The sequence below is a fragment of the Perissodus microlepis genome, chromosome 8, assembly GCF_051167445.1.
Source record: "Perissodus microlepis isolate ML-2025 ecotype Zambia chromosome 8, ASM5116744v1, whole genome shotgun sequence".
Classification (NCBI taxonomy): Eukaryota; Metazoa; Chordata; class Actinopteri; order Cichliformes; family Cichlidae; genus Perissodus; species Perissodus microlepis.
This window is the reverse complement of record NC_140468.1, coordinates 9,913,649-9,934,376: the sequence shown is the minus strand read 5'-3', so window position 1 is coordinate 9,934,376 and position 20,728 is coordinate 9,913,649. Positions and strand designations below refer to the sequence as shown.

At 40.8% G+C, this 20,728-nt stretch overlaps 1 protein-coding gene across 1 annotated transcript; it reads left to right on the top strand.

The window, feature by feature from the left end:
- Positions 1-2,361: 2,361 nt before the first annotated feature.
- On the top strand, positions 2,362-18,833 carry LOC146381391 (homeobox protein SIX3-like). Its single transcript, XM_084937404.1, has 2 exons — positions 2,362-17,490; positions 18,072-18,833. The coding sequence occupies exons 1-2, from the start codon at positions 16,796-16,798 to the stop codon at positions 18,214-18,216; spliced, it is 840 nt and encodes a 279-aa protein (XP_084793530.1). The 5' UTR covers positions 2,362-16,795; the 3' UTR covers positions 18,217-18,833.
- The last annotated feature ends 1,895 nt before the right edge of the window (positions 18,834-20,728 follow it).

Genomic DNA, 20,728 nt, shown 5'->3' with positions numbered 1-20,728 from the left:
GCTAATGCAGAGAGACAGAAAACCATTCACAACTACAACCAATTAAGAAGCACCAATTAACCAAATATCTATGTCCTTGGACTGTGGGAGCATCATCGTACCACCTATGATAATACTAAGGAACTTGGAAAGAAAGCAACTGAACGTCTTTAAGTTTCTCGAAGATGTTTCACCTCTCATCCAAAAAGCTTCTTCAGTACCAAACGGTGGAGAATCCCAGGTATTTAAGCCGAGTGGGAATTATCCCTTTAGAGGGTTGTTGACCCACTATTGATCATGTGACTCACCACATGAGCCAAGGTGTGATAAAAGGCATGGGTCCTTATCAGCAGAGGTTTCGGGTGAAGCCATTGCATCACCCTATTATGTGACCCATTGAGATCACCTGACACAAGATGTGAATGGGGGTTGAGGCGCCTGGGACGGGATCTTAAAACTGCATTGTTAGCTAGCAAACAGTGTCATAAGCCACCCCCGCTGTTCAAAGATGATCGTTTCTTTCACTTTCTCTTCTTTCACTCCTCTTTCAAACCCTCTGTCCTCTCTGTCCAAAACGTGAACATTGGCATCCTCGTAAGAGTGACCTTTGTCCTTTAGATGCTGATGTACAGACGAGCCTCGTCCTGTCGAGGTGGCTCTTCTATGTTGTGCTGTGCATTTGTGGAGTAGCTGTTTGGCTTTTGGTTTCTCCAGTGTAGAAGTCTGAGCACTTTAGCTTGTGTTTGGGAGTTTGGTCCTTGGGATGAACCAGGTTTTGTCCGAGTGTGTGGCTGGGTCTGAAGTGAAAATTCTCCCGAGTTATTTTTCTCCCTAGTCGGTGTCTCGCCTTCTTTCCTGTGCATCTTCCCTGATTTGATCAAGGTCTACTTCGGGATAACCACATGTTTTAAGAGCTTTCTTTAAATGTATACATTCTTTTTCTTTCCCTAGTGAACTTGCTTTGCAGTACACCCTCCTGAACTGGCTCATATGAAGTCAGTCTTAGTCCTAGCTTGGGACCTGTCTTTAATGTGCTTTAAAACCAAGCAGCAAATTCTAAAACTCAGTTGTATAAGGCATACAAAGCTAATGGAGAGAATCCAGGATTTGAAGGATGTAATGCTGTTTGATGGATTTTTAACCAGCTGGAAGTGAGAATTTTTTTTAATGCTGTGTACTTGTGTGTGGCCTTGTGCAGACTGTCAGTATATGTGTAATCTGTTGATGTTTGGAGCACACTTTCACTTTATAAACAGACGCGACTCAGGCATTAAGAAACCTGTTGCCTGTTTTCAAACATCAAAGCTTGTTTGGCGTCACATTTCCTTCAGATTCAGTTTCTTTCAGTAGGGTTGGTACTACAAAGCAAGTGAGGCATAGCCAGGTTTTCTTTGCAATTGCTGGCTCAACAAACCCTGATAATAGGTATCAGGATGGTTGGTTATTAACTTTTGTACCAAGACTTCTGCTTCCGTGCTTAACGTCCATAACTCAACATGAAGCTTAAGTCTTTAGGCAAGATGCTAAATTACTGGTAGCTCAATGCTGCTGTTGTGAAATTTGACCTCTGACGTCTATCAAGTACAGACGCGACTACTTTAGTTATACGGGTAAAAGTAGGCACTATTGTCTCACAGCAAGAAGGTTCTGGGTTTGGCTTTTTCTGTGTGGAGTTTGTATGTTCACCCCATGTCGGCATGGGTTCTCTCCATTTTCCTTCAACAGTTCAAAGTCTGTGGCTCAGAGACTACAAAGCATTGTCAGACTGAGCACTCAGAGCAGGCTAAAGCATGAGCTTTTGGCTCACAGGGATTACTTTCACATAGGCCGACCTCAGTATTTAAAATCCTGGCCATGTTTATTATGAGCATCTACAATCTAACAGTATCTATGTGATAGAACATAAGACGCGTAATAGCACACACTTTATCAAAAATGTCCGCCTTGACAGCACCACACCTCCCCGACACACACACACTACCCTGTCTAATCTGTCACTCTGTCATAATTTGATCATAATCCCTAATCATAATCACATTGTATCTTAAAGGTGTTCCCAATCTGGAGTGGGATTATGGGATTGCAGAACATGTGTGCGTTTGTGAATTAGTGATCCAAATACATTATGAAGTCGGTGCGTATGTGTGTTTTGGGAGGGGTAAAAGGGGTAAATTTAATTTGGTGATGTGGGGTACAGCACGCGCTCTCTCACTGATTCACCCGGTGAATCCACTTTAAGCCTGATAGGACAAAACAATAGACAGACACTGACCTGTTAACATTGTGTTTGTGGAGCCCTGTTTGGTTCAATGTTAATCTCTTTCACTTTAATTTGTTTTCTCAGAAATACAAATTCTTCTCTCTCTCTTTTTTTTCTTCTCTGCTCTATGTTTTGTTTTTGTTTTGTTTTTTGGGGGGGGGAGGGGGAGGTCTATGCCAGTAGGGTGACACTACAGATGACAAATTTATTCCACCTCATTGGTTCACACATAATAATTTCTCTAAAATGTTTACCAATGAGAACTTTACTGAGAACAGTTTTCTTTATGTTTAGGCAGCGGTCCTAATAATCTAAAAATAACCATAGCACTCAAAATTATACTTAAATGATCAAAAGTAGAAGGTCATTCAGAGCAGAACAAGTCGATGGTACCAATAAAAAGATTTATTTTTGTCTGTAAAAATACTGTTTTTGCACTGGACAAGATAACAATATAAGATAATCATTTGTGGTTCTGTTTGAGGTGAGTGTTTGAATTTGGCGATTTTACATTTTAAATAAAGTGAGACTATAATGTCCTGACCCCTAGTCAGCCACAGTAGCTAAATGGGGCTGGTTTTTAATTTGAGAATATTGAGTAACAATTTGTGTTTTTACAGGAAATAGGAAGTAATTATACTGTAAGTAATTTCAAGTAGTTTGCAACTTCTGGTTCATTTAGAGGTGAAACAATTATAAAACCTATTTCTTTGCTTTTTTTTGTGCTTTCTACACAACACCCACTACATAACGTGGCCTATGCCTAAAAAAAGTACAGTTAAATTGTGAAATGGAGAAATTAGTTTGTTACATGTCTTAGAACAACGGTCCCCAACCTTTTTTGCGCCACGGACCGGTTTATGCCCGACAATATTTTCACGGACCGGTCTTTAAGGTGTCGCGGATAAATATAACAAAATAAAACTAGTACCGGTACCGAAAAAAGAAGATTTATTCATAACACACGTGAAAAGACCCAGGAAAACCGAGTTAACGATAAAAACGATAACAAAATCATGCTGAAAACCGATAAAAACCCTGAAAACCATACATTTCACACCTGAGCCTCAACTCCCGCGGCCTGGTACCAAACAACTCACGGACCGGTACCGGTCCGAGGCCCGGGGGTTTGGGACCGCTGTCTTAGAATACTGATAATATGATTTGTCTCTTTTTCTGTAAAATATGTTAAATTATGCACGCGCGCACCAGCAGCGCCAGTTGGCAGCCATTTCTGAGTTTACAGAAGGTTGACTGATGGTTGACTGTCTGTCCCGCGCACTTATGTTGGCACAGACTTTGACGCTATGGCCGCTGACCAGCGTGCCGACCCGGACATCCTTGCCCTTCGGTCTGTGCAAACAGGCCTTGTACTGGAGGACAGACCAGAGTGGAACGGCGGGCCTAGCCTGCTTTGCGATGTTTCCACCGGCCGTCCACATCCTGTAGTTCCTCTTTTGTGGCGTCGTCGCATTTTCGACTGAGTACACGCCCTCTCTCATCCAGGCGTCCGGGCCTCGGTCAAGCTGGTCAGCTCTAGGTTTGTTTGGCCGGGCCTTCGTAAATCAGTGAAAGACTGGGCAGTGGTGTGCATCCCATGCCAACGCGCTAAGATCCATAGGCACACGCAGGTGCCCCTCGAATCCTTCCGCGTTCCAGGGAGGCGTTTTGATCATATCCATGTGGTTCTGGTTGGTCCTCTGCCGCAGTCACAAGGTTTCACGCACGTTTTGACTGTAGTGGACCGCACAACCCGCTGGTCCGAGGCAGTGCCTCTGGTGTCCACTACAGCAGCAGCGGTGGCCAGGGCATTTTTGTCAACATGGGTTTCGCGTTTCGGTCCCCCCTCCGACATCACCTCAGACAGGAGCCCCCAGTTTGTTTGGGGCTTTGGTCTGCCGTGGCTGATGGCCTGGTGGTCAAGGTCCATCGAACCACTGCGTACCACCCGCAGGCCAACGGGATGTGCGAGCATTTCCACCGGTCGGTTAAGGCCACGCTCCGTAATTCTCTTACGGATGGTAACTGGGTTGACCGCCTTCCGTGGATTTTACTGGGGTTGCGCTGCACCGTTAACTAAGACCTTGGGGTTTCCCCGGTTGAACTTGTCCTTGGCCAGCCCCTCCAGGTCCCCGGGGAATTCTTGCCCAAGAGCCCGCCCCCGTGCTTCGGTCCCTCTGTGCTTTCTCTCCGTCCCCCAAGAGTCGTTTTCTGTTCCTGGCCCAGTGCACCATTGTCTGCCCGACACCTTTGTTCCGAGGTCGTTGGACTCTTCGCAGTTTGTTTTCATCAGGCATGACGCTCATAGGCCTCCCCTGCGTCCACTGTATGACCTCCCATTTAGGGTTATTCAACCGGGCCGAAAGCATTTCCTTTTGGACTTTGGGGGTCGGCAGGAGGTTGTTTCCATTGACAGACTTAAACCAGCAAATGTTCCTCTGGATGATCAGGTGGTGCTGGCCCAGGCCCCCCGCCGTGGCCATCCGCCTTCCACTGGACTGGACGACTCTGCTTCTTCCTCTGGGACAACCCCCCACCTGGCAGGGCCCGAGCTATCTTCAGCTTTTCTATTTTACTCTAATGGAATCTATAATTTACAAAATGAATGTGATGTTTGTAGACTTTCATATAGCCTTCATATTTCTGCACCCAAAGGAGTCACAACCTGCTTGGCTTCACTTTTCAGATGCTAAAGATACACCCATCTTTCATATGAAGTCTAAACGTATTAGCTTCCTGATTTTGGTCATAGGCTCTATTCTTTCATTCTGCCATGTTCTTATTTTCTTTTTTCTATCTGTTCTATTAATAAGCTGATACTTCTGTGAAAACATCAGAGCTTCTGGATGCACGGCCTTTGACCTGTAGCTGTTACAAAGTTGAAGCTGCTTTAGAAACTCAATATACAGGGTGTATATATAAGCAACTGCCTTGTGTCACAGTATTTATATCATATATTTCTGCAGCTATCCAAGCACCGTGTTTATGTCTTCCTCTGCAGTGATGCTAGTGGTTGTTGTGCGCTTTTCAGTTCAAGATCACCTGACCTGGTTGACCCTGACACTCAGAACAACTTGTGCCAGATGAAAAACCAACAGATGAATTGTTTTCTTAGCAGAGAGGGAGATGCTAGTGGTATTTCTTCGAACTCTGCACTCTTAGGTCTCCCTTTCTTTTACTTATTTTTTTCCCTTTTCACCCACTCCTGGTGCTTTCACTTGAGTTCTCCTTCCACCCACTCTTGTCTATTCATTGTAAAGGGTATTCTGCTTGCGGCGGTAACCTTGAGCGAGAGTAATGGTGGCCTGGTGATTCAGTACCCAATGAGAGCCCAAATAAGACCAATTTGCACACACTGTGAAACATCATTTACGCACAGCTCCCTGAACCTGTGTGTGTGTGTTTGTGTGTCTCAGCATATGATTTTGAGTGAAGTAATTTAGCAGATGAGCGTGTGGCCATTGTTAGAGGGATAATCTGGCTCTTGCTGCTCAGATAGGTTAACATCCAGCAGATTAGACCAGATTACCCCCAACCACACCAGACTGTTGCCTCCCTCCCTTTACCTCCATATTTCTGAGTAACCCCTCCCCTCCACCTTTCACTCATTCTGTTTCATCAGGCTTTAGCTTCCTCTAACTCCTACAACATTTATTCCTACCACCCAGCTAATAGTCCGACTGCATTTTCCTCTTTATTGCCAGATTCGGAGACACATACCCCAGGTCAGCCGCAATCAAAAGGCGAAAAGCCGTGCATTACTGTCAAAGATTCAGGCCTGTTTTATGCTAGTTGTTTATGCAACTTTATCATCTTGTGAAATATGTATGTCAACCTTCTGCATCTAATTCTTGTTTGCTAAAGTTATTAAAGATACATGTTGTACAATCATTTCACCCTGAAAAAAAGCAGTTCAAAGAAGTCCTTAAGAGAAATTATATTCATGCTCACGCTTAATTTATGTAAACTTTTGAGCACAACTGCAGGTACAATGATAGGCTATTAAAGCATTACTATGCATAAAATATAGTATAATGGGATCATAAATGATCCCACTCAGACATTTCAGTTGCTCAAACAGTTTAATTGCTTGTGGGTTAGCATTGTTGTTTTATTCAAGACACAAAATAATTACATTCATTCATTTGAAGACTGATCAATAAATAATCTTAGGCCTGCATGACCACAGGTTGGCATGTAAGCCTGTCAATAAGTCATCTTTAAATGTATAAAACATTGAGTGATATACTCCTTCCCTTTCTGTGCCAGATTTACTAAAAGTGCTGCAGGCAGATTAACTTTCTCTGAGTTACACAAAAACTTTCTGCAGGAAAAAAAAAATCTCCAGATGAAGGAAAGATCTTAATGTAACTCATTCTCCTCATTTCGTTTCCTTTGACATATGGTTTCATTTCCCTCTCCTGCTGACTTTGCATGAATATGTCTAGCTGGAAGGTGTTAATGCATTAGCTCTATGTGGGCTATCCGTGTGTGTCACTACATCTGCACGTGTACCGTGTGTCTCTGCCTTGAGAAGCCTAAGAGCCAGCTGTTTGTTCAGGTTCCAGCCAGCTGTTTGTATTTTTGGCCGCTAGTGTTTGTTTGTCAGGTCGCTGCTGTGTTTATCTCGTTCAAGCTATTAATTAAAAGCACTGCCAGTGGTGAGATGACACTAACATAACACGGGATAATGATGTAATTATTGGCTTTACATCTGGACCAGCTGTCCTAAAGCATTCTAGAAAGCATTGTTAGTTAAATTATCTGATTATTTTGTTTATTCATCTATAAGTGAGGTGTTTGTGTTTTAAAGTCTGTCACACGATCTGTCACATTTCAGTGCGTATTTGTGAGCATCTGTGTGTTTGTGTGACACACAAACGTCCTCGCTTGTTTCGGCACTGGCATACATTTAGATATATTTTTGGACACTGACACAAGTTTTGTTTTGCTTGCCTGTTTACCAAAACGTATTTCAATTATAGTTATATAATATATATATATAATCTACATGGACATAATGTGTAGAATATCAGCTTTCATTTGAGGGTATCTGCATTCAAATTGGATGAAGGGTTTAAGAGTTTCAGCTCCTCAAAAATTAATTACATTACAAAAGTAATTGGACAATTGACTCAAATTAATTTCATGGGCAGGTGTGGGCAATTCCTTTGTCATGCCATTATCAACTAAGCAGATAAAAGGCCTGGAGTTGATTTGAGGTGTGTTGCTTGCATTTAGAAGATTTTGCTGTGAACGGACAACATGCAGTCAAAGGAGCTCTCCATGCAGGTGATACAAGCCAACCTTAACCTGCAAAAAGAAAAAACGCATCTGAGAAACTGCGACAATATTAGGAGTGGGGAAATCTACAGGTTGGTACATCCTGAGAAAGAATGAAAGTACTGATGAAGTCAGCAACACAAAAAGACTGGTGATGATCGCAGAATAATTTCCATGGTGAGGAGAAATGCCTTCACAACAGCCAACCAAGTGAACAATACTCTCCAGGAGTGAGGCGCATCAATATCGAATCTACAATGAAGAAAAGACTTCATGAAAGTAAATACAGAGGGTCCACTGCAAGGTGCAAGCCACTCATAGAAAAGCTAGTTTGGACTTTGCTAAAAAAAAAAAAAAACATCTAAAAAAGCCAGCACAGTTCTGGAAAAACATTCTTTTGGGCAGATGAAACCAAGATCAACCTCTGTCAGAATGATGGCAAGAATAAAGTACAGAGAAGGTGGGGAACGGCTCCAAAGTATAGCACATCACATCATCATCTGTAAAACACAGCAGGGGCAGTGTGTTGGCTTGGGTGTGCATGGCTGCCAGTGGCACTGGGACACTAGTGTTTATTGATGATGGACAGACAGGACAGAAGCAGCCCGATGAATTCTGAGGTCTTCAGAGACATGCTGTCTGCTTAAATCCAGCTACATGCAGTCAAACTGATTGGTATTTATAATACAGATGGACAAAGGCCCAAAACATACAGCCAAGGAAACCCAGGAGTCTATTAAAGCAAAGAAGTGGAATATTCTTGAATGGCCAAGTCAGTCACCTGATCTTAACGCAGCTGAGCATGCATTTCACTTGTTGAAGACTAAACTTCAGACAGGAAGGCCCACAAACAAGCAGCACCTGGAAGCTGCCGTAGTAAAGACCTGGCAGAAACCCAGCATGTGGTGATGTCCATGAGTTCAAGACTTCAGGCTGTCATTGTCAGCAAAAAGTTTTCAACCAAGTATTAGACATTTTATTTTGATTTATTTAATTTGTCCAATTACTTTTCAGCCCCTGAAATAAAGGGATTGTGTTTAAAAATGTTTTAGTTCTTCACATTTATATGCAATCTTTTTCTTCAGCCCATTGAATTAAAGTTGAAAGTCTGCACTTCATTTAAAATTCATTGTGGTAATGTACAGAACCAAAATTGGAATAAATTTGTCTCTGTCTAAATATTTATGGACCTTAGTGTAGTTGGACTAATGCCTCACCAATTACAACACTGGGATTGGGTTACCATCCAATCAGGTGATGGGATTAGTAGCTCAGGTACAGTTACTTAAGTACCTTTCCTCCTCAGCTTTGTGTGACAGAAGTTAATTTGTGGTCAAATGGCGACCACACACAGACACACAACAATGTGTAACACAATACGCCTAAATGTGCAGGAAGCTTTCCTTCCCCTACACTCATATTTGTGTGATGATGATGATGGGGAATCCCACCAACCTGTTTTATTTATCTATTATTTCTTTACATTTAGCTGATTAAAAGAAAGATAAAAAGAAAACTGTATGGAAATGATTAATTACTAGGGTCTTTAATATAATGCTCTATTACTACAAAAGAACAGACAAGCTCTTTAATACATATAGACAAGAAATGCTAACAAAAATGATTATTGTTACACAAATAAAAAAAAGCAGTATGTGAAGGTTTTATGTTGTTTGAAGCTCTTGGTGCTATGTGATGTTGGAATTGTAAAATATATTTAATGGAAATTTACAATAATATTTCTGACTGTATAGAAAAATGAACTGTGCTTTATTGGTGAGTGGTGCATGTATTTATTCACACAAACAAAACCATCCTGTTCCAATAGCCTACTGTTTTTGATGACAGACTACCTATTTGTGCACATTTATTGCATAAAGCTGCAAACGTAGCCTAGGAAGGTATTTTTCCCCTTTAAATTTTAACACTTTAGTTTAAAGGTGAATGAGGTTTGTTGTTTCCACCTGTAGCAGGAATAGTTTTCTGGCATATTTTTAATAGTACTGTGTAGAGCAGGGCAATATGACCAAAAATATTTATCACGATATACATTAGAAAATTTGCGATAACGATATAACTGATGATATAATTGACACTAGACAAAATACTTTACAACTCCACAACTTTATTAGTGGAGTTAACCAAAAGGCATTTCCAGTGGAAACTGGCCCACATATCCTCAGCATAACCATGTATAATATCCACAAAACTTAAAAAGAGGTTATACACACACAATACGGTAATATTATGCTGAAGCACAGTACGTATCACTCCGTGAGGCTCCTGCCTACGATAGCCGTAATGCTCCGACAATCCATCAAGCGGTGCAGCTTTGTAGCTTAGCAAAGTCGTACTGAAACATTTGACAGATTTTCGAGCGCCGTGTAGCACATAAAATCGTTTCAAGGTCAGTAAACACAACCAGAATTCATACATAAGGCACACGGGATTATAAGGGGCACTATCGATTTTTAGAAAAATCAAAGGATTGATTTTAAGTGTGCCGTATTTTCCAAAAAAACACAGTAATAACGACGGTCCGCTAGCATGCTCTACCAAAAATAGTGTTTTATTGTGTATCTGACGGACGAAAGCTAAACCAGTTCCACACCACTGAAGTTGCAGCATTTTTACAAACCAATTCTGGTTCATCTGTTTCATTCAACGATCCGCTTTCGCCCTTCTCGTTCTCCGTCGCCGCCATGCTTTTTCCGCCATGTGCGTATGAAAACAAAGGCACTGCGCATACGCGTTTTACCCATATTCTATCGCGATATTTCATGCCCAACATTATACCGGTATTACCGTGAACGGTATGATATGGCCCAGCCCTAGTACTGTGCTTTGTTGGAGGTTGTTTAGTACCTAAAAACTCCCTATTTAGATACTAAATCTTCATGAGAGGCTGACAAGGGGGCTCTCACTCTCAGACATGTGCAGGCTTGTCTCATTGTTATGCACACTAGTAAAAATACTTTGCAGTACCACTGATGTTGAGATCTGGCTCTTTAATATCACATTTAAAACAACCCTTGTTGGAATTATCTGGCAAATATTTTGGCTTTTGGTTAGAAAATGTCAGTAAAAGTTGATGAAAGTCAATGGACTGTCAAGTTGTTGAAATCACAGACAAAGACATGGCTGATGTTGATGATGATGATGAAGATTAATGGTGAAAAATCATATTGCATATTAAGTTTTTGCTAATGTTTCATTTGCTACAGGCTCATGTAATGTGAACTAAAAAAGTGTAATGAGTTATTAGCAGTAAAACTGATAGCAAGTCTGGTAAAGCAGCTTTTTTTTATTATGCCCTACAGACTCTATACATTGTTTTAATGCTCATAGCAATTATAACGTCAGACATCCAACTTAGGAAGGTGAACCATCCAAGCAGCGTTTTAATGCACAGTACAGACAGAGAACTGTTAACTTAGCTTTCTCCTTCTAGCGCATATCTCAAATAAAACCACAGCTTGTTGAATTTATTCTTCCTTGAACTAGAACTCAAATGTTATCGATTTACTCTCACTGAAAAAGCCACAGTTTGAAAATGCACTTACCCAAAATGTTAAAATATTCTTTTAAATTAAAGAATCATCACTATAATTATTGTTATTTCTTTTTCTGATCACTTATTCAACAGTTTATACGTTTATAACAGTTTGTAAATTGTTGCACAGTCTCGCTGTGCAACAATTTACCCTCGTTTTTTGTGTACAATTGTGCTCCAGATTCTCCTGGAAACCTGTAATGGCACAAAAGCACGACAAAGACTCGGGAAGTGATTAGTGGCTTAATGAGGAGGAGGCTTTGGTGGGAGTTTGGGGCCTGTATGGCCACGGGTGAGGGGGTTAGAGTTTTGGGGCTTAAGAGGTCAGTGGAGAGGTTAATTAGGAGCACGGCTTTTGTTTATGAGGGGATAAGGAGATGCAAAGGAGATTCACTTTGTCTCCTCATAGTGTTTCTCCAGCCACCCTGGAAGTGTCAACCACTCGGTTTTAGCCAATTCTGCTTTCCCTCCTCCTCCCCCCACCCCTGATAATTACCCTGCAGCTTGGTGGAGGTGCAGCTGAATTAATATGATTGTCTCCGTTATAACACACTTCCTTCCTCATCATACATGCACACATACACTTTGAGTATCTTTCCTCAAGTATGTTTGGCATGTCCTTCCTGCTTCCACAGAAGAATGTTTTTTCAACTTGGAGGAGCTCTGGTCGTGACTGTCGCTCAAAGCCTGTTGTGTGAGTCCATTGTTCTGCTGTTACAACACAGATAAAAACCGTCTGCAAACAAAAGCATCCACAGACTCGAGCTCGAGTCGAGCAGAATGAGTGAGTCCACATGATGAGTGCGTGTCTGTGAAGACGAGTAAACAGAACTGACAGCTTTCTTGGCCAAAACTTTTACACCACTTTCATTGTGTCTTAAACTGTGCATTAAGTGCATTTAGAAATTAGGCAATAATTGACAAGCTGATGTTATCACCACAAAAATAGTCACAGATGATTGCAAGACATCCTCTACAATACATGTGTGTAAGTGAAGAATAGAAAATAGCCTTAAAGAGGGCCAGAAACTAAATGGGAATTATGTATTTATTCAGTGCTTTGAAATGACTGTGAGTTTGTGTGTATATATCATTATTATTTACATTTAATAATGCCTAAGTTTATTTTATTAAATCCCTAATTAGCCATCCCATCCTGTCTGCCATTTCCGCTTCTTCTTCCAGTTCGATAACTTATGTTTAATTTACTCGTTAATTTTGGGAATCTTCACCTCAAGGTGTCGTGAAATACAGGTGGGGAAATCCGACTGGAGCACCTGCATGTTTGAATAAAAGTAATGATGCTTTAGAGGAGAATCTTGTTCCGTTTAAATTGCATGGAGTTACATTCCCTAACACTGTTTGGATTAAATGCAAATTTTTGTTTTAGCCCTTCTGTGTCTAACCTAAGTGGAGGTTGGCCGAAAAATCATGTGGAGTTTCATGTAACTGGAGCTCGTATTCACCTATATTTGAATGATCGTGGTCTCATAACTCTTGAGCACCTCATCACTGCTGACCATGACCAATGTTATCTGGAGCTGCAGACTGTGTTAAACCAGAGAAACTCCTGTTTCTGTCTGTGTAAAGTTGTTTAACTGCACATTGAATCTCTGGAATATCAGTATAAGAAAAAAGAAGTGCAATTTCAGCAGTACGTCTCAGTTTTCTTCACATGATAAAGAAATGCTGCTGTAGTTAATGACAGAAATCTATCAGCACTATTCTTTGGGCTTTAATTGTAAAATATTATTGTTCAAAATTATGCAAAAACTTTTAGTAGCCCATTGCCCAATCAGTCCTGTAATTATAACAGAAAATGTTGTGTTTTATTTATTTATTTTACTGTGGGCATTTTGTGAAAAAAAAAAAAAATCAATTGTAGTGAAAAAACAGCAACTTTTCCATCATTTAATTCTTTATCTGTTATTGCATTACTTTGGTGCAGTACGATTGGCTGTGGGAGAGGTCTTGTCAGTAGGACAAGCTGTAAAATACATGAAAATGCATTTAAAAGTCCAAAATGTTTCCCCTCCTTTACACTTTCCAGAAGATGTCCAGTAGGCTGAATTGAAGTCTTTGCTAGACCAATTCTGGTCCCCGAACCTTATGTCTGATGCCCCTCTGGTAAAATCTTTTACTACATTTTGCAGGAATGTGCTGGAGAATGGTTAGAGACAATCTGTCTGTGATGTTACACATTTTCGTTTTATACCTGCAGCTGCATAAAGCCCAGAAATATGCACCTTTACCTTCCTTGAAGGCTGATAAGACGTTGGATGCCACCAAAGACGATATAAAAGACTAAGATAGCTAGCGTGCTGTCACTCGGCTTGTGAAGTCCTGTAGCAAAGCCTCAAGATGTGCCAATGTGACAAGGAGGGGTGGTTCTGATAGTAAAACCACTTGCTCACTGGCTAATGACTTGAAAAGTACTTCGCCAATGAGTGAGCAGGACATAGCATGGCTATTCCTCATTTGTGAAACTTTTTTTTTTTTTTTCAAAATGACCTAACATGAGCGACTTAGTCCTTGAACTCAGCAGGAAAGGTCAAGAAAGAAAGCCGTATTCCCAAAGACTTCTATAGGACCAGATATCTTTTTGCAACCACACCTATCGCCATCTGGTGGCCTTCAGATAGAAGTAGGTTTAATGCACTACCACATTGGCTTTGTTTTTTTCCAACCAGGATTTTATGTCCACCACTGTGGAAACACCATTACTTTTGTTGACGCTGCTTATCCTCAGCTGTCCAGAGCAGGTATCTACAGGGCAAAAGAAGGATGTTTTGGAGGCGCAAGCAGTCTAAGATCTTAAACGCTTACTGAACTTTCTCCTTGTCTAGTTCTCTCTTTTGTTTTTTCTCCTCTTCTTCTGATTCCCGTGGGTTCTTTGTTTGCATAATCTTTGCAGTGCTACATGGTTTCACTGAATACATGCATACAAAAAAGTGATCACAAAACATATTGATCGTTCATTGTGCAACTAGCTGAAAGTGAATGAAACATTTTTTCATTTTGTCCCCATCCTTTCACTGTAGGAAATGAGGCTTTCCTGGACGTTACAAAATTAAGGGAGAAATGTGTTCCATAGGAAAAAATAAATAAAAAGAAAGATAAAAATAAAAATACAAAAAAATGCTACCTGGCATAACATCACATAAATTGTCAGGAAATGTTCATATTTTTAATTAAATTGGTTACTAATGATAAACTGCAGCACTTCCTGGACACTGTCTCCAGCAGACTGCCACAAGGACAGATGCAGGAAATCTGTGATACATTGTGCAATAGCGCGTGACAATGCAGCACATCTGTCTAACAGATTATTATCTGTTCTCTTGTGTTAACATGCTATTTCAACCTTGCACTGTCACTACACTTTACACTATTTGCACTCTGAGTCACTTGGATGCTATCTATTTCATGCTTTTACTTAATTTAGAAGCCATTTTTACTGATAAAGTTTGCTTTATTTAATTTTACTCAATACTTTATATGGTCATTTTATTATGTTGTCTTGTATTTTAATTGTATTTTAACTTTATTTTTTATGCTTCTTTTTAATCAAGGCCCTTTATTTTGTGTACTTCTTACCCTGTTGAGCTATTGTAATTCTTTTATGTTGTACTTATTGTATTTTATTCTTATGTTCTATTCATTTAACATTTCTACAAAATATTGCTATTAATCTCTACTTTGTGAACAGTCAATTGGTTTCTCAACATAAAACTCACTGCAGCACAAAAATGATTCTTTTAAACTGATTTTTAGTTTTTCTGTTATTATTTTCCTCAGAGTAATCAGTTCTGTCCCTGGTTAGCTAGCATAAACTAATGTAAGTCTATTATCTGCAACCAACCACATGACGTCACGTTCCGTGCTGACAGAAGATGGCTCCGTACATGTTCTCAAAATGTAAACTTTAAGCACTTCTTTCTTAAATTGGTGATTACCTGTTTAGTGTTTCATGTTCTCTTTAACGTCTGCTGTTAGAGAACTTCGAGGCTTGAATGACCACCCTGGTGATCTCAGTAAAATCAGTATCAAAACCCATTATGTCGAAATGTCTTGCATACAGTTTATTTGTTGGAATAATTTAAATTTGAACATATGTATATTTTTCACAGCCCTTCCTCTATTGTTTCTTTGTTGTTTTGCATTAAATTCTTTAATATGTATAAAATATTTGGGATTATTTATTATTTTAGGCTTACTTGATTTGATTTAGGGATTAACCAGAACCATATGTGTCACTCAGGGTGAAAAACTGGCACACAACCCCTCACATCACAGTGCAGGGACATCTGTCTGTTTGGGTAATTGGCATTAACCCTTTTAAGCCGAGTGACACCATTTTTTTTTTTTTACAGCCCACACATCTGCATGGGGGTATTTGGAGGGTGTTTCTATGTGACAGAACAGTGCAAGAAGGTGTCCAGCAAAGATATAAAAGATAGTTTTTGTTGTTTCGATCAAGTACTTTAGCTTGCACATACAAGAGGACGTTCCACTTATTCACACTGGTTTACTGGACTCTGACCATCGTGATCGACCCCAAACTTAACTCTAGCCTTGCATTGCATGCTAAAATATAATGTTCTCCACTGCAGCAATTTTCTTTACTGTCCTAAAAAAGGAAGAAAATCAACACAGTATGACAGTGTAAACAATTTTATGTGCTCATACCTTAAAGAATACAAGCACAAACATACACAGAAGGGCAAAAGTTGCCACACTTCAAAGCATATGGCCCAGGGCAGCTAAAATGTGTTAATGTTGATTGAATAAACTGCTCCATTACACTAATGTTAGCAGGCTGCATAGACCCGATGCTAATCCAAGGTAAGAGAATGGAGATGGAGCAGCTTATCTCTAAACTCATGGATATTGGAAAATGATTAGAAAAGTGATTAGAGTGGAGGGAGACCACTTAGAGAAACATACGCTTTCAGGTTCTGATGTTGTTCCCAATCACAACAGGACGCTACGCATTACTGCTATTAATGATGCAAGCAGCTTACTGCCAGGAAGAGAGAGGTTATGAGACTGAGGTGATAGGTGTTGATTGCAGTTTTCAACATAATCACCATGAAAATTTAGAATTACAGTGCACTATATACTCTCCACCAGGACTTTGCTTTTAGTTCTTCTGCCTTCTGCCGTCAGAGCAGTGCAGTGTTTCCCTCTTTCTTTATAAACTGTTATATTTACTATGTTGGCACACAGCTTGCACACATAAAGCCTTCACATTGCAATAGTACAAAGAAATGCAAAAGCACTGAAAACTGTAGAATACTATTTATATTTATTTGTTTATTTATTTTACTCTTGCACAGTTGGTGTGGAGTACCCATAATTTTGTTGACAGGACTATTCTTCTTCTTCTGTTCACACTGACAGATTAAAAAATTGATGCTGTTTTTGTTTTTGCACTGCAGCCTCCATCTACAGGGGGAAAACAGAATGAACTGTCCACATTAGAAATGCAACCAAAGTGAATTCATCTGTACAGCTAGTGCCAGAGATCATCCAGCTGTGTTTGATTGACAGTGGTGTCATGACAACCCCGCATCAGCTCCCGGGTGTCCAATGAGAAGTCAGAGTCAGTGGCCCTCCCTGACTCCCAGGTGAGTTTAAAAATCAGATTTAAGCAGATTTCTGTCAGATGGTTCACGGAACGCTTTCCGCCTCCTTTTTGGCTTCAGTCTGCGAGCCAGATGGTTTTCAGGTCTCCCCTCGACTTTTTCTCAGCCTCCCGCCTCCTCCTGCCGCACTTTGCGGACGGGTCCCCTGTCCTGGCTCGCTCTCAGTCCCCGGATGACTCTTCCGGGGCTTGCGCTCCCGTTGCCCTCCCGGGATTGTGTTTCTCTGCTGCGCAGATCGCCAGCGTGTGCGAGACCCTGGAGGAGACAGGAGACATCGAGAGGCTGGCCCGCTTCCTCTGGTCGCTCCCGGTGACCTCGGACGGCCGCGACTCTATTTCTGAACACGAATCTGTGCAGCGGGCTCGCGCTGTAGTAGCCTTCCACACGGGAAGTTTCCGAGAGCTTTATCACATCCTGGAGACTCACCGCTTCACGCGCGCCTCGCACGGTAAATTGCAGGCGATGTGGCTCGAAGCGCACTACCGGGAAGCAGAAAAGCTACGCGGGCGGCCGCTCGGACCCGTGGACAAGTACCGCGTGAGGAAGAAGTTCCCGTTACCCAGGACCATCTGGGACGGAGAGCAGAAGACACATTGCTTTAAAGAGCGCACCAGGGGCCTGCTGAGAGAGTGGTACCTGCAGGATCCGTACCCTAATCCGGGCAAGAAGCGGGAGCTGGCACACGCCACCGGACTGACACCGACCCAAGTAGGGAACTGGTTCAAAAACCGCAGACAGAGAGACAGAGCGGCAGCAGCCAAAAACAGGTCAGTAGATTTGACTAGAACTAGGCTCTGCCCTTGGAAGGTGCACTGAGGTTTGTTTGTCTGTCTTTTGTTTTTGTTTTTAAATAAATGCACGAGTGCATTTGGAGATTTTTTTTCGTATCAAGTTACCGTATCTATATCACATTTCAGTTCAGTTTCATTCAGTTTTATTTATGTATCAAATCACAACAACAGTGTGATGAGACTACTGTTCATACTTACTATTCAGTTGGGCAGTACTCTAGCTAAGGGTGCGCAAAAAGGCCATTCATGCGTAAAAGCGCACGCCCTGCAGCTTGTAGGTTTTCGTTTTCCAGTTGCATAGTCGGTCTTTTTTCACCTTTCTGTCACTACAATTTACTTCAGGGTCAGTGTGCGGGTCAATCACCGTGTTGATGAAGGCAAAGCAAGGCATGCATGAATGGGCACAAATTGCTCATCATGCAAGGATAGACTCCAGTTTGACAGGGACGGAGATGGCATTAATTTAGTTCATAGGCTGAATTTAATTTCAGTTTTAGTTATAAGTTTTGTGTTCTACTTTACCCGAGTTGATAAAATTACTTTTTTTCCCTCTTCAGTAATAGGTTGCAGCACCACCACATGTGTTCCGACAGAGCGCGTGCACTAAGCAGAGGAGGCTGTAGTCCAGACGGGAGCACAGAGCGCGCGGATGGAGAAACTCTGCTCTCAGTAACGGACAGTGACTCCGACTTGGACGTCTGACACTTTTAAAAGTGAAATAAACATTTAGGCTCTGCCGTCGGTCAACTGTGAGGAGAATGTGTGTGGACAAACGCTGGTCAGGATTTGCACTGCAATAAATTCGGGGTATAAAACGCAATATTATTCCACAGGCGAAGGTTACGTTAACCTTTTCTGGGTGTTTTTTCTTTTTCTTTTTGGTTTTTGGTGGTCTTCAGGTACAAATTTTGAATTGTAACCACCGATTTTATTTAAATTGCATCATTGGAGGTTGAGTGCACATCTGCTGACCCAGTTTGTCATGAACGTAATTAAACACGCATCAAGCAATGCACTCCTGTTGGACTTTAAACCCAGGGACCCCCCAAAGAGAAGACTGAAAACTGCCAGTGAGCGAATCACTTTCATTCTCACTCATTTTCTCAAATTATGTGTCACAAAAAAATCAGTCTAGTTGTTCCTTTAGAGGCTCAAGGTGGACTCCTAAATGTTTACTGTAGACAATCAGTCAGCACCACTGAATTCTGCCTGCTCCCTGTCTGTTTGTATTTTAATAACCGTTTTTTGTCAACTTGCCATTTTTTCGTTATTTAAAATTTACTCTGTAGCCATGTTCTGTCTACTTGATGTTCATTTTAATGCTGAATAAATGTTTTTTGGTATTTTATAGAAATAAAGTTATTTATTATATCACTGTTATGAATACTGTACTTTTGTAATGATCCGGAACCAAAAACCTGTCATATAAACAGTTAACACAAAAAAACACAATTTATGATCACAATTTATGATTACAGTAAATACAAAGTATTTATTGCAAATGACTCGCATGTGGCTTCAGCCTAAAATGTGTTCTTAAGGGGTTACCCAAAGGGATTTATCAAAGCATATAAAGCTTATCAAAGCTTTGTTTTTTTCTGATTGATCCAAAACCCCAAATAAGGGGGGAAAAAAACATACATATAGAATTGCAAATAAAAACTTTGCTTAAATAAACTCAAACTATCCCTTTTTTTCAACCAGTTGAGTATTAAAACCGTGCAGAATACGTTTAATAATCGTGTTGGATTTTCCGTAACTATTCCTTTATTTTTGCCTACTTTTGCGATCAGTATGTTTAACCTGACTTTCCCGCAAAATGCCCTCGGTTCCGGTCCACACAGTGACATTTTTTGTATGCCAAATATTTTTATACACCTGTATACATGCAAACTACACCTACATATATGGATAGAAATTATTTAAATACTCTCACTTTCTGGAAACGCTATTTAACAAAGTAAATGCACACCGGCGCCACCTAGTGGTAACATTAAATTCAATTTGCGTTTATACCAATGACTGTAGAAAACCAACGACTGTTTTCTACAGTCATTGGTTTATACCCGTTTATGTAAGTCCAGTATGTTAAAGCTGAAACTACGCAGTAGTTCAATAGTGATTCACCGACTATACAGCAATATAACCGGACTTTACTGCACCACTACTACCTTTATTGGGGTTTTTAATGTATTCTACATTTTAAGTAAAAAAAAAAAGAAAAAGAAAGAAACAGAGAGAGAGAGAGAGAGAGAGAGAGAGAGAGAGACTTTTCATTCTAATGTGCCACATGTCTATATATTTTTAAACCATCATCTCTAACTTTAGTCTGGCTCCACCACTTGGGTAGTATTTCTGAGACAACTGACTCATATTTCTTGGCATTTATCTTGGTTCGGCGTGAGTCATTATAACCATCCACTATCCTGTGAAGGGCGAGAAGAACAGAATAGCATTTTGTTTTAACATGCAATGGTTTTCCAGCACAGACGACTGGACGACCTTTTTCCTCCTAACCATTGCAAAATGGCAACGATCTCCGAGCTGCACTTGAACACAGCGTTCAGTGACATCACGACTGATAGCGTCATCCTTCCGGTGATACTTTTCTTGCACCAGCAGGTGGCGCAGTTGGACAGGCCTGATCATAAACTGCATAGGCGTTAATAAACAGTCTCTGATGATATGATGACATTTTACTCATCATTCTATTTAATTTACTAGATCATAATTTGATATCTAAATAAATAAATAATACATTATTTCAGACAGGAGACCCAGCTGGAGGTAGCGGAGTGGAAGATGCTACAGTTTTCACTGGACAGAATTAGAAATGAATATGTCAGGGGGACAGCTCAGACCGAGTGGTTTAGAGACAAAGCATAGAGGTAAGCTTGAGAGAATTTGGACATGTGAAGAGGAGGGATGGTGGATATATTGGGTAAAGGGTATAGAAAATAGAGCTGCCAGACAGGCCACAGTAATGGAAGTAGGAGGACACACAGGGGGTTGGTGTGACAAACAAGGATACTAGGCATAGGATACGATAGAGGCCACTGTGGCCTAAGTGAGTATCCAAAAGAAGACTTTTGCTTGTGATAAGACCTGGGTACCTCTTCCACCACTGGCTGCATGGTTAAGATGCTCAGATTCCTCCATAGGGAAAAAATATGAAAAAAGACATGGCCAAGAGGCTCATTGTGAAGATGTGTTT

Bases quoted from the DNA above. Each gene is read 5' to 3' on its own strand.
- LOC146381391 (XM_084937404.1), top strand. From the start codon at position 16,796: ATGGTTTTCAGGTCTCCCCTCGACTTTTTCTCAGCCTCCCGCCTCCTC. The intron at 17,491-18,071 runs GTCAGTAGATTT...TTCCCTCTTCAG, and splicing joins GCGGCAGCAGCCAAAAACAG to TAATAGGTTGCAGCACCACC.